This window comes from Lissotriton vulgaris, chromosome 2_1 (assembly GCF_964263255.1).
Source record: "Lissotriton vulgaris chromosome 2_1, aLisVul1.2, whole genome shotgun sequence".
In the NCBI taxonomy this organism is placed as follows: domain Eukaryota; kingdom Metazoa; phylum Chordata; class Amphibia; order Caudata; family Salamandridae; genus Lissotriton; species Lissotriton vulgaris.
The window spans coordinates 1838424237-1838438311 of record NC_141687.1 but is presented as its reverse complement, the minus strand read 5'-3'; the positions used below and the strand labels follow the sequence as shown (position 1 = coordinate 1838438311).

Below are 14075 nucleotides of genomic sequence, written 5' to 3'. Positions count from 1 at the left end.
GTGACGGCGGAACGTACGCTAAGCTGTGCTGACCTAAAGCGTCTTTCCCGGGACTCTCTACTCGCCCGGCAGCCGAAGATAAGTGCGAAGCGATTCCGAGCCCTGACCCCGTGATTACACCGCCGTCCGCCTCCGAGTCTGGGAGGCTTAGGGGCGGCCGGGGTGCCCGCGCGACACCAAGGATGAGAGTGTGGTGATATTCTCCTGGGGCAGACTCCTGATTGCGCTGCCTGCTGTGGAACACTGCGAGCTGTGCCCTATGACTGATCGCCTCGTTGAGACGCTCTGCAGATACGGCGTCTTTGTTTGAGGCGGGTGACGAGCGAAATGGAATAGATGGCCATGTTTGACGGACATCGGGTGCCTGCTCCCTTGCCCCGGTGTTACGGCCTGAAGCGCTGAGGTTCTCAGTGTCGAGAGCCCGACCTGCATCAATTTTACGGGCATTGCGCCCTGTATTGCCGACTGGTCACGCCGCACCCGCCTCGGAGGCTGCTCTGCGACCCAATCACCATGGCGGTGTCTGTTGCTTCGGGGAACGGGGGAGAGTGCCCGTCCCTGTCTGTTGCTTGTGTCACCCTGCGTGCGCTAGGGGACAGCGCGCAAATGTCTTCCCGGGAGCATGATGACGAGGGGCTACAACCACCGTTTTCTTATGGAACTATCCTGGCCGCCCTGTCTGACTTTCGATCGGAAATGTGTGCGGATCTCCAAACACTGGGAGACCGCTTTGACATAATGGTGTCTGTTCTACGGCAGGAGCGCAGTGTCGGATGCCAGCTAACCTTGGGACTGTCTCCATCGGAACCTACTGGGGATGCAGTGTTTCTTTTTACTCGTGGAGAAGATGTGACTGCTTCTGCCTCTACTGACGCCCACCACCGGCCGTCCAGTGGACTCGCCTGCGATACTTTGTTTCCCCTATCTCCGGGGTTTGCCACACTGCTGCCTGCAACAATGTTTCTGCCTCGAGACCGGAATATGCAGCAGCCGGCCCCTTCGATGGATTTCCCCTTGTGGCCTTCGCCCACTGCGTTGGGGAGCCTATACTTTCCCGATGGCCTAGGGGGACTGCTTAGGAAGGACAAAGGACTGTATGGTGGTATTCGACGGCCATTTTGTGCTTCTGTTTTACTCTCCTTCCTTATGCGGCCATGTTGTCTCTTTGTCTCAGTGGGGGCGGGCTTCCTTCAGGAACTTCATTTGGGGACGTATCCGAGGTCGGGCCAGGGCTAGGTTCCTCTTTTTATGCTATCGGTTGCCTGGCTGGTTGAGACGGGATTAGGACTGTTATACATCGACTTAAGTCATGCACGGCGTATTGTCTTTCCCCAACTGTTTTTGCATTATTATTTAATTCTGAGCTGTCGCGAACTGTGTGGGGGTAGTGCTTTTGGCTGGGGGGCTGGGAACGTTTGGAATTGCTCCTCCTCCCGCTTCACTTGTATTTTGTGAGAGTTGTAGATTAGGGTGGCCTTTTCTCACTCTCTATATTCAAGAGTTGAACATCTTTGTTTTCTTATCTTTCCTTTTCTTCTCTTTCTAAATTTCGGGTTCTTTAATGGGCGACAGGCACATTGTCGGGGAGGGGTAGGCCGTAGCCTCCGCATTGGTGTAGGGTGGGGGGATGGATTTAGTTTTCCTTATTTAGTTTCTATGGGCCTTTTTTCTAAACTTTCTGCGCTTTCTTGTCCTATTTCTGTTCTGGGTCTGCGACTGGTTAGTAGGGAGTGGGTGGCGCTGGGGGTGGTACGAGAATGATTCCTGTTGTTCCGGTTGTTTTACGCTGTATTGCCACATTGACTGGGTGCTCATCGCTACTGTTGTTTTTATTGATGCTGCCTGCTCATGATGAGGAATTACTGTACGGACTCAGTTCTCCTTTCACTTATTCTTCACTGATTTATATTTAGATCGGAAAAACTTTAAAATTTAACCTTCAATGCTCCTTCTCCTTGGCGACATGATTCCTTCCAGTGTAACTGTTATTAATTGTTGCTATACCACCTGATGCCCCTGGGGAACCGTATTGCTAGCACCTGTGCTCAAAGTATCGTGGCCGGCCTGACGGTTGTAGGCCCGTATTTGTTTTCCTTTTTCATGCACAATAAAGGTTTTCAAAAATTTTAAAAAAAAAACTGAATAACACCAATGCCGCCGGACCAAATTACATAATGCCACTGAGAATTATGTGCCTCTATTTCAAAAATTGCACAATCCCAAAATTAAGAATAACAACTGTCCTATGTACTATCCGGTTTCATACAGCCCCAGTGGGCAATGGCGATGGTACACGTCTGCCCAATGATTTAAAGTCCAAATGAAAATGTGCAAAATACGCTGATAGTGCAAAAGACAAACCAATCATAAAAACATTCATATCTTAGACAACTGTACATCGGTCAGCCTCAACCTGTAGTTAACTTAAATCACAATAAATAATTTCATAAAGTCAAATTGCCCGGACAAGCAATATCTTACTGATTCATCATTAAAGGCATGTATGCAGATCGTCCCTATCGTTTAATCCATTTGTATTTTTACTGTCCAATTACAATATATATCTGGTCTCGAGGAGACTGGAGTTGGCCTGGATTACCTGTATGTTTCATTTCGAAGTGCCTGGCAAATATATATATATATCTCTACGGGTTGCCCATAGATACCCCTTTTTCTCCACCTCCAAATGTCCTATTTCTACATTTCTCAGTGTTTTTAGGACATTGTTGATGCTGTTCTCGGGCTGGCACTTGTTCTAAAGAGACAGTGGTTATGTTCAGTGCGGTTAAGTGCACTTCGTTGCTTCTTCCTGCATCCTCCACATTAAGGGTTCCTTTTGCGTCCCACTCCCCATTGTGATACTCCAGCTTCACGCTTCTCCTTTCTTGGTGCTCGGATGCTGGACGATGTGTCTCTCTCGGCGGATGTGGTCTAGAACTCTTCACAGCTCCGATTGGCACTTTTGTGCCTCTCTTGCCACTTATTTCGGTGGTGTCCCTTTCATTTGGATATGACCCTTTTCTGTATCCTGTGGGACGGCTCCTCTGATGCCAGTCGTCCCAGGTTTTGTGCCCTGCATTTCTGTTCTCGTGAGTTAGTTCTTACCTTAGCCTTCAAGCTGCCTACTTGGCCGTTCTATGTTCATTCTAGCTACGCCACCCTGTTGTCCTGGTAACTGTGTGCTTTGTGCATGTTTCAGTTGTGGCCGCACTAGCGTGCTTCAGGTTGATACTGTTCGCCCCTGTCGCCCTCCCGGGTGCCCGGTGTGCACTTGTTGTGTTTCTTGCTCCTGCCTGTTCTCATATGTTCTCATTCCTTCTCTTTCCCATCGGTTCTTGGATGTGGCCTCTCCGGCCTCTGTTCCATGGGCTAACCCGGCAAGCTCTGGTTACATCTGCTCATGTTGTCCTCAAAATTTGGTTGGTGTCCACATAATGACCCATTCAGCTGAGAGTGATCCTTCTTCATCCTTCGTTCTGGACTCCCTCTTTTGGTCTAGTAACTAACTGGTTCCGTTATACATCACATGTTCATACGGGTATGGTGTTGCGCCATTCTTCTTTTTTTAGATGCCTTGCTTCCCGTTTTCTTTTACTCTTTACAAGCAAATTGGGTTGCTGTCTGGCTGTTCTGCCTCAGCTTTTCCCATAGTCCGTCACTCTGTTGCCGGCTCAGTGCGTCAGGCACTTTCTGTTGTCTGTCGCAGACCCACCTCCCCCTTGGGGTATGACTGTGGTATCTATTCTAAGTTAAGGAATCTGCGGCTACATGTCGCTATCAGATGTATGAGTTACTTACCTTTGGTAACGATGTATCTGGTAGAGACTTTGTCTAGCCGCAGATTCCTTAACTCCCACCCATCCTCCCCGTTCTGCAAGAACCTTGCCAGGTGGGCTTCTCACTTGTCTCCTTTCAATTGCCATTGGTTTTCTTTCGGGGGTGCTCACATAGTTGCGCCCCTTTGGGAATCATCATATGCGGCAGACTCCCTCCAAGAGGCTTCTTCCTGTAAAGATGGTGACTTTCATTCACTGTCATCAGGAGATTCTTCTTCTTCTCCTGCTGCCTTCCAACCCTCCCGCCTTCTCCATTGACTATGGGCTCTTGTCTCCTATATAGTTGTCTTCTTCGAAGATCTGTTAAGCTCTGTTTCAGGCTTCTATTATTATAAGGGAAGTGCCAGTCTTTTCATACCTTCTTGCAGTAAATTGCTGTTCTTTCTGTGTTCCGTCCTTGTTGGACGGCACAGTTCTACATGGTAATAAGTCTATTATTATCTGTTGAGATGTTCTTTCCTTGTTGTTCGCACTTTAGGAAAGGTCTACACTTCGCTTTGTGGGGTTCTTGCTCACAGCCTTGTTCCACTTTTGCTTTTCACTTGTATGTAGACAGTGTCTGACACTGTCTTTTCACGGTGGTGTTTTGCACCATCCGCCTTCTTTATTTCATGGATTTTTCATCCTTTGCACACTGTTCCCATACTTTCACAGTTTTTGTTGGTGATCCGCATTGTGTCGCAGTAAAGTTTCTCAGAAGAAAACTGACGTCAGCGCGCCTGGAAGGCACGTATATGACTTCGCGGACGTCACGTACATGGACGAGGTCAGGGCGGGGTCGTGTGGCGCCGTTCCCCGGCACGCAGAGGTGCTGCTGCTGCAAAAAACAATCCGGATCCATTCTGACGCCTGGGGATATTCTAAGCTAAGGAATCTGCGGCTAGACAACGTCTCTACTAGATTCATTGTTACTGAAGTTAAGTAACTTGTACGTCGTGCTCACAACAGATGCATTTCTCAAGGTGGGGGGCACATTTACAACATTTAACAGCTAAGGGTATTTGCGATACCTCCGAACAGAACCATCACATCACCTACCTAGAACTGCAGCAGTTCAGCTAGCGTTAACAGCATTTCTACCTCCTCTGATAGGGAAAGTTGTCCTAGTCCAGACACAATATGACAACAGTGTACCTTGTATAAAAACAGGGGGGAGACAAACTCTCTACAGCTGTCACGCCTCTCTCAGTCCATTTGGCGTTGGGCAATTCATCACAAAGTCACACTCCAGGCAGAACTCCTTCCAGGAACAGACAACATCTTTGCCATCCTCCTCAGCCGAATGAAGCAACAAGTACAGGAATGGGAACTTCACCCACAAGTTCTCCTTCCGTACTTCCAAAAATGGGGATTTCCACAATTAGACCTCTTTGCCGCAGCAGAGAACTCAAAATGCCCAGACTTCGCTTCCAGGTTCCCACACCCTCTATCCAAAGGCAATACCCTTTGGATCAACTGGTCAGGAATATTTCCTTACGCTTTTCCTCCTCTCCCTCTCCTTCCATTTCTGGTTCAGAAACTAAGGCAGACATCTCTCACACTGATTCTGGTGGCCCCCACTGGGCTTGTCACCCATGGTTCATCACACTATTAGAACTCTCAGTAGTTCCACACCAGAAGCTTTGCTTAATTTCAAACTTTCTCACACAGAACGATGGAGAAACCAGACATCCAAACCCCAAGGGACACAACCGACCGATTTGGCTCCTGAAGTCATAGTGTTTGGATACTTAAGTCTGCCGCCAGATTTTATGACAGTTCTTAAGAAAGTAAGAAGACCCACCACTAGGGCATGTAATGCAACAAAGTGGAAAAGGTTTGTGATATATTATAATAACACAATTGTTCCACTAGGTGCATTTATAAAAAATATTATTTGTTATCTTTTGCATCTACAGCAAGTTGGGTTAGCCTATACATCCATGCGATTACACCTTGCAGCCATAGCTGCATATCTTCAAATAGAGAACATTTATCACTACTCAAAGTTACAATATTTAAGGCCTTTATGGGAGGCCTTAAAAGAATGCTCCCTCCATGCAAATGTACCCACAATGCTGGTTTTGCTAGATCTGTCAGCAGCATTTAAGATGGTGTCTCACCAGCGACTTCTTGACAGATTGAGGAGATCTGGATTCATGGTACGGCTCTGCAATTGTTAGCTGACTTCCTATTAAATAGAAACCAAATGGAAATCTTGGGCCCTATAAGTTTAGAACCATGTCATTGGGCTATGGTGTCCCTCAGGGCTCCTGTCTCAGCCCTACGCTTTTTAACATTTACATGGCCCCCCTCGCCGGAATTGTCAGAGATTTTCGTTTTGGGATTGTTTCATTTGCTGACGACACGCAGCTGCTTTTCTCCTTTGAGAACAATCTGTCCAAATCAAAAGCATCCTTTTCCGCCGGAATGAAAGGCATTGCAACCTGGATGTCGGAAAACAGACTTCAGCTTAACCCCACAAAAACTGAAATTATGTTATTCGGACAGGCCGGGCTGGTGGCCATCAGAACTGGGTGTGGCCCGGTGCCCAAATTAGTGGTAAAAAACCTTGGGAGTCCGCCAGGACCAATCCCTCTCTCTGACAGAACAAACCTCAGCTATTACAGGATCTTGCTTCCATATGCTGTGGTTGCTGAGAAGAGTCTTTACTTTACTCTCCTCAAGAAAAACACTTGTCCAGACGCTGGTCATCAGCCGTCTGGACTATGCAATTCACTTTTGGCCTCCATAAATGAGAGACTGCTCTCTAAATATCAGGTAGTTCAGAACATTGCCTCACGTCTTGTTTGTAACCTTGACCCCCTTCTTTCTTCAGTACCTGCACTGGCTACAGATGAGAAATAGAATTATTTCCCAAGATCTGCTGTTTAACTCACAACGCCCTCCATGGACAAGGGCCCTCATATTTAGCCTCCAAACCTTTGCTTTACACTCCTCCCAGACTTTTAAGATCCCCTGACAAGGCCTGGCTCAAAGTCCCTAGTTTCTGAAAAGCTAGGTCAGACTGCAGATCGTTCTCCTTCCTTGCCCCTCATCTTTGAAATAAACTGCCATTGCTATTACGCACTTGTGAAAAACACTCACATTTTAGAAAAGTGCTTAAGCCCTACCTATTTTAAGAGTACCTTTTCTTCTGCCTGCTATCCGGCGTCTTGGTCCTGTGCCGAGATACCCCTTTGGGGGTGATTTGAGTGCGTAATAAATAAAAATAGCATAACATAATACCACCCAGGGTACCACCTTCATCTGTCTGGAACTTTAACACTGTCCTCACAAGGGTAATGGGTCCACCTTTTGAACCTTTACACAATTGTTCATTGCAATTTCTTTCATGGATAGTGGCCTTTCTAATTGCTATCGCTTCACTAAAACGTGTTGGTGAGCTACAGGCATTAACCTTAGAAGAAACCTTCTTTCAACTTCATAAAGGTAAAGTGGTTCCTTGTACAAACCCAAAATTGCTTTCAAAAGTGGTCTTTAACCAATCAGTTGAGTTACCTTTGTTCTTCCCTCAACCTGATTCACTAGCAGAAAGAGCTCTACACACACTTGATGTCAAAAGAGCACTATTATATTATATTTATAGGACAAATGATTTTCGCAAAACAAAAAAACTTTTTGTTGCCTTTGTTCCACCTCATAAAGGAAATCCTCTCTCTAAATCCAGTATTTCTTGATTGATTTTGAAATGTATTCAGATTTGCTATGTTAAAGCTAAAAGAACTTTAACTATACCACCTAAAGTACATTCTACTCTCAAAATAGGACGTTCTATGGCCTTTTTAGGCAACATTCCAATAGCTGACCAATGTAAGGCAGGAGAAGTCACCTTACATGGTGACTGGAAAAGACTTCTAAGAAAATCAACTTGCAAACATCCAGATCCAACACTAGATGGCAGGAGTATGCAAAGAATGTAAATCTACAGCTCTACATGCAGGGAAAGTAACATAATCCTTCTGGTGGGTGCTCTAGTTAACCGTAGATTCTTCACAAACATCCCTCCTTCCCGTTCTGAGGAATGGCCTCCTTCCAATCAAAAATTTTTCCAATCTATGAATCTGCTCACTGGTACTGCTGAGTGTTGTTGGATTCCATGAGTGAGGGCGCAGACAGAGTCAAGAAAACAACTAACACCCGCACCCAGGGGTGGCACTTATATGGGGCTCTGTTTGTCACTGCTGGTGTAGAACGAAGTTGGTGCAGAGCTACGCAATGCCACCTGCCAGCATGCAGAAGTATCTTCCGGATCCAGTCTTGTGCATGGGGATATTCCAAAGGTGAGGAATCTGCGGTTAGATGAAGTATCCTCTGGAAAGAGCTTATGGGACGATAAGTAATTTGTTTTTTGGTAATCTGTCCGTTTTTTTACCAGTTTACTAGGGATTATGACGGAAACCTTTGACATTGGCGTGTTAGGCTTTATTAAGTACTTTGAGAACACTTTTGACAAATTGTTAGGCATCTGTTTTGAAACTATTTATGTACAATCAGTAGATAAACTTCAGGACATGTGCATAGGCTTCAAACTGCAGACTAATAGAGGCTGATTTAGCAAAAAACTTGTTTGGAAAAGGGAAACTGTAGAGAAATGACAGTTGGCATACCTCACATAATAAATCTACCTACCATAGCTACAGTACCTTACCTTGGATACCACCATAACTTACTTAATCTAACCTTCTATACTGACCAACTATATGTATCCTTCCCAACTCTACCATAATGAATCTAGTCTGACCTCTTCAATGTGTATGTTTCATGCCTACCCGAAGGTGGCGTTTTGTGAAAAAGGAAGAAGTTAAGCAAATGAGAGCTCTAATAATGGTGTTGGGATGTAAAAGTCCTCTGCATGGTAAAGACGTGTACCCCTGCTCTGAGTGCCCAACTGTATATTGTCTGAATCCCTAATACTGATTTTTTTTGTCACAGGGGTACACATATCATGCTTGTACGCCATGACATAGGCCTGTCTCGCAGATTACGATCTTGTTGGACCAGGAGGGACTCCTAGTGGTGGCTACTGCCTTCTCCAGTTGTTAAACAGCACAGGTGCAGTGGTGGCAGCATACTGTCATCATCATCATCATCATCATAGTAGTTACTAGGTCCTTTTTACCCTGTAGGCCGCACTCAGTTTTTTAAAAAGTTCTGCTGTTGTGTGTTTAACTCACCCTTGGCCTTTAACAGGCTGATGTTGTAGTGCGTGAGTAGTAAAAACGTGTTGAGTGCATGTGAGCGCGCACGATATACACTACACGGAGCAGTGTGGGACAGTGTGCACATGGTAAGTGTGTGTATGCTGGCAGGATGTGTTTAAGGTTACGCACTCTGGTGCAGTACAGAGAGACTGTAGTATTGAACAGCGTGTGCTGACCGAGGGTGTGTGATGCATGTTAATATGCTGGTGGTAGCTTGGTACATGGGCACAACAATACTAGACATGGACTGTGTGCTGTGAGGAGTAGAGGAAGCTCCCCAGACAGAATTGTATATTGCTACATTCCTGTAAGCTGGGTGGGACAAACACTGAGTGAGGGGGAGACAGGCTCTCCCTGTGCATTTCAAAGGGCTCTTTGATTCACTGACGGATCACAAGGATGGGGCCTGGACACATCTCAGGAAGAGGAATATTTGGCTGGTAAGAGAATCATGAAGGGTAGGGCTGAGAGCCCAGGATTAAACTGATGCACAGATCTCTGTGGCTCACGTCCAGGTGTAAAATTTGGTCACTCCCATTAATCTTGTTATGGGTTAATTAGCTTTGGAGTCCTACCTGCTGTGACAGACATCCTTCACGAGGAAGAAGAAACAAGCAAGATGCCATTTTAAAGAAGCAAAACCCAACATGAAACTTCAACGGTCTAGACCCTAAATCACATTTTATGTCTGGAAGGAACTAGAAGTAGGGAAGCCTGAGTCCCTAAACTTGCTCATCTGCCAAGCAACCAGTCGGGCTGCAAGTGAAGGGGAAACCCTGCAGGATTTCTGCCTGTGACCAGGACTAGGGGCCCAGCCTGCTAATCTCCCTGCTGGGTTTAGGAGCAGCACCTAAGGGAAACCAAGCTCACCTGCACTGGCGTTGGAAGCACCAGTAACTGCCTGCTTGTCAAGACCGGTGTGCTTGTGAGAGGTCCATGGTAGAGGGAGCAAGATCTATAGGGGAACCCAGACATGTGGAGCTCCTGAGCGAGGTATGAGGCGCTGTGCTGCACCGATTGCTCCTTTGCACATTTGCAACGCTGTGAAATTTGGTGACACCATATGCCTGGAGGGGGCCGCCGTGCCCAAGGATAGTGCAGCATCGATCAGGCCATTGCCCTTGTGAAGAGTTGTGACAGTTGGCGACCCCATATGCCAGGAGGGACCGCCTTGTGATAAGGAACTGTGTCACAGCGATCGATCCGCTGTCTGTGTGCAGTAAGTTGCTGCGACCCCATGTGCCAGGAGGGGCTACTCGAAGAGCTGATGCCCGTGGTCTGAATTGTTTCCTTTGGCCCAAACCTTCTGCTACAACCTAGACAAGGGAGGCTTTGATTCCGAGGAGGCATGAGGTAGTCAACACGCTGTTGAAGACCCTCGAGAGCCCGCTGGAGAAAGGAGACTGCCCCCATCCCAAGCAAGCAAGGAAAAGACTTACTGATTGTGGCTGAAGCCGGAACTACTCCTATCGCCAGGACGCTGGTAAGCGTAACTCAGGAGAGCGAGCCGGCGCCTGCCAGAAGCTGGCCGTCTGAATGCGCCCTGCCTGACTTTGCCGATCTTGGCCAAGACCGCACTGCACCGCTACCATGGTTCATACTGCCAGAGTGGGTAAGTGAGAACTGGGCCTACTAGGCCCCAGGGGATATACTGCCTTTGGTTTTTGCAACCCCACTTGACTCAAAGTGACTACACCTTATTGACAGTCCGAGAGGGGGAATCCACATGAGCAGGACCTTGTAGTTTACATTCCCTGGATGTTGCCGCATGTGGATGGGGAATAACACTACACGCTTTACCCGGGAACTTAGTAGCCCGGGGGAGGAGGTGGACTGATCATTACTAGGGTTCCTCAAGGGTGCCTATGTTGCTGCTTATTGAACGTCTTTTACCTTTGCCTGTTTAGAATTAAAACACTTCTTTTACACAAAATAAATATTTGACTGGGCATTGATTTATTTTGTGTGCTGCGTGCACGTTGGATTATGAATTATGTTAACTGATCTGTATCTACATTTTCCGCCGAGGGAACCTTGACTGCTCATGCTACGCTACTAGCTGAGAGTCAGGTGCAGGAGTAGGTGCTTGACCCATTTGATTCGGATCCATAGTAGGGTGGGTCCAGGGACACCAGGGGTAAAGGGCCTCAGCCACCTTGGATAGGCGCAGTAACCCTTGCTTGCCCCGTGGCCCTCTGAATGCGGTTGTAACAAATGGCATACGTTGTTACAAGTTCTACAGAAAACACTTGTGTTTAACTTGAAGGATCTTAAGTAACAGTCTAAGGCACTGGTTCTTAACCTGGGGGTCGCGTGGCCTAATCAGGGGGTCTGCGACTTTGCTGCAAATCTAAATAATATTAAAATTAATACATTAACATTTTAAAAGTATATATTCACTAAAATGCAAAATTGAAATATCAAACTTTCTTCTATATTTGATTGTGTATGTAACACATTTTAATATTTGAACGTTTGTTTGGTGTATATTTGTGTTTGTGTAGTATTTTGATTTAAATCATAGAAATTGTTAAGGCGAGCGGTCCCCAGCCTCCAACAATGACTCAGTGGCGGTCCCCGGATTCTAGTAATGATTCAGTGGGGGCCCATATAAGTCAAAAGGTTAAGAACCGCAGGTCTATGTTACTGTATCAGAAAAGTGCTGATTGCAGATTTTGAGGGGCTTGAAAATATGAACGCAATGGTTAAAAAATAAAATGATACCTATTGGCTTTGCTACTGATCGTTGAAAATGTTGCTACATCAGAGAACATATGCATTTTAGTTTCACAATCTCATGGCCTGGAAATATGGCTGTTGTATGTCAAAGTGGATTGTCATCTGTAACTGTGCTAACCCATTACATTGGGAAGAAAAGAGAAATATTTACAAAACCAACACAATTTAAACTAGAGTTTTGTGAGAATATTAGTGACCTGAATCACCACCATGATAGGGGCTGTCAAGTTATAATAAATGCTTTCACTCGTATACATTGTACCACCAAAGTTTATACCCTACAAATAATTTTGTTTTGCAGATTTCTTGCCTTCTCCTTTGGCTGTGCCACCTGTTGCAGAAGTTAAAAATAAGGATGCACATGAGCTTGATGATGATATGGATGACGAATTTTTGGATGTCTTGGTAGCCACTGCTGCCGAGACAGAAGCCTCGGTAATGGATTGTGCAGCCAGTGCATCTGTATTGGATGATGCCAGTAATTCTATAGCTCTAGAGGTTGCAAATCTTAATACAACAAAGGCTACCACAGATAAGGTGGCTGCAGCGAGCATAGTAGCAGACGTATCTGCCATTGCTTGTAGGAAAGAGGCAGCTGAAATGGCTCTGGTTGAAGATGCTGCTGAAACATCTGCGATGGAAGATGCTGCTGACACAATGGTAGATATTGATAAAGGTGAAGATGCAACTGCTTCCATTAACGAAATGACAGTTGCAGAGATATCAGTTGACACAGCTGTGTCTGATAAAGACACATCTGAGGGAAATGTCTTTGAAGAGCCTGTGCATAAGGTTGCTGGTGATTATGAACCATTTGCTGCAAAGATTCGTTCTGAAGCCGCCACAAAGCAGGAGGCTGTAGCTAAAGGAACATCTAAGACAAATTTTGATTTCGCTGAAGACAGGAATGCGTGTGTTAGTGCTATAATTAAAATAGATAATACTGACGCAGTTGTACATTCTGCTGATGATTCCACAGTACCTGCTGCAGGCGATGCTTTAAATAAAGGTGGTGTTGATTTCGTTTCAGTTGTATTGGACAGTGCTGTTGATACCGCAAACAATGGAGCTTTTGTGAAAGATGCCATTGTGACTGATCCTGCTTTTGTAGAGGAAGCTGCCAGTTCCACTGCCTCTGGTATGCATGAAGAAGAAGCCATCAGTATGAGCATAGACACACCGCAACAGAATCCTTTGGGGATTGATTAAAAGCATTAATTGAATCAACATCTATATGTGTAAGACGCTCTGTGGTGGAATCCGTTTACAAAGAATGCCTTTAGGGAAACTAAGCTGTGTGGGCTTCATACATTATGTATATCACACAGTTCAACAATGGCAAATAAGTTGTTTCTAAACTGAATGAAAACTACATGGACTCTGTTTGCAAAACCTATGTGAAAGGTGAAAATTTGGGAAGCCATGGACCGAAGAACTTCGTTCCTGAAAATGACTGGGATCCAGAGTTTGGTTGGTCTGTTGTTTTTTTGCTTTTGCAAAGTTAAAATCACACTTACTGGCAGTTGGGGCGTCCCCAGCCTGAAAAATTCATGCCAACTGCTAATTGCAGTATGAGGTTTTAAGTTTTGACTGTAAGTTTATAGATGAACTGTATTGCTAGCATGCAAGGAAATGTTGGGTACAGAGGACTCAAAATGCTGGAATTTTTGGACAGTTGAGTCGGTTTCTTACCTCTGAACCGTAAATGGGTGCACCCTACTCTTAAGAGATTTGCACTTCAGGTGGTTGCTAAGTGTTCAGTCGTTAGCATTTTAGAGACAAAGGAACAAAGTATGCGTTTTGGCAAATATCTAGAATCCTCACTACAGATGCTACCAAGTTTGTACTTTTTCTTGACACAGAATTACGTGCAAAGGTTTTCTAGCTGTTGAGAGATTTTTGCGTTGTAACCTTATAGCAAATAGGCTACAATTTAAATGGAGAACATAACTGCTAGTGTATTTAAATTACTTATTGCGAATATATTTTATGTCTTATTTGTATGATGCACCAAGAAATAAAAATGTTTTGAAGATTCTTCAAGTAATTTCTTAATCGGTAAGTGGCAAAAATATATGTAATATAGGAGCAAAGTTTTTTTAACATGTAAAACCTGGTCACGGTCCTTGAAGCTAAGCATTAACTTGGAGTATTTGGGGTGGACGCTAAAAAATGTTACCAGCAAGATGTGTTATTTAAAATCGCAACCTTTTAAAGTGCCTAACACTATCAAGTAAAGATACCTGGAATGCTAATCCTGTTATATTATCTTTTGAGATAGTGTGTCATAGCACAG

General features: G+C 45.2%; 1 protein-coding gene across 2 annotated transcripts in view; it reads left to right on the top strand.

Annotated features, from left to right (window-relative positions):
* TIPIN (TIMELESS interacting protein) overlaps positions 1 to 13816 on the top strand; it is a 313598-nt gene extending 299782 nt beyond the window's left edge. For both annotated transcript variants that reach the window (XM_086957990.1, XM_086957991.1), the window contains one exon: positions 12081 to 13816. In XM_086957990.1, coding sequence (XP_086814116.1) covers positions 12081 to 12988 — 908 coding nt within the window. In that variant the 3' untranslated portion in view covers positions 12989 to 13816. The remainder of the gene's footprint in view (positions 1 to 12080) is intronic.
* The last annotated feature ends 259 nt before the right edge of the window (positions 13817 to 14075 follow it).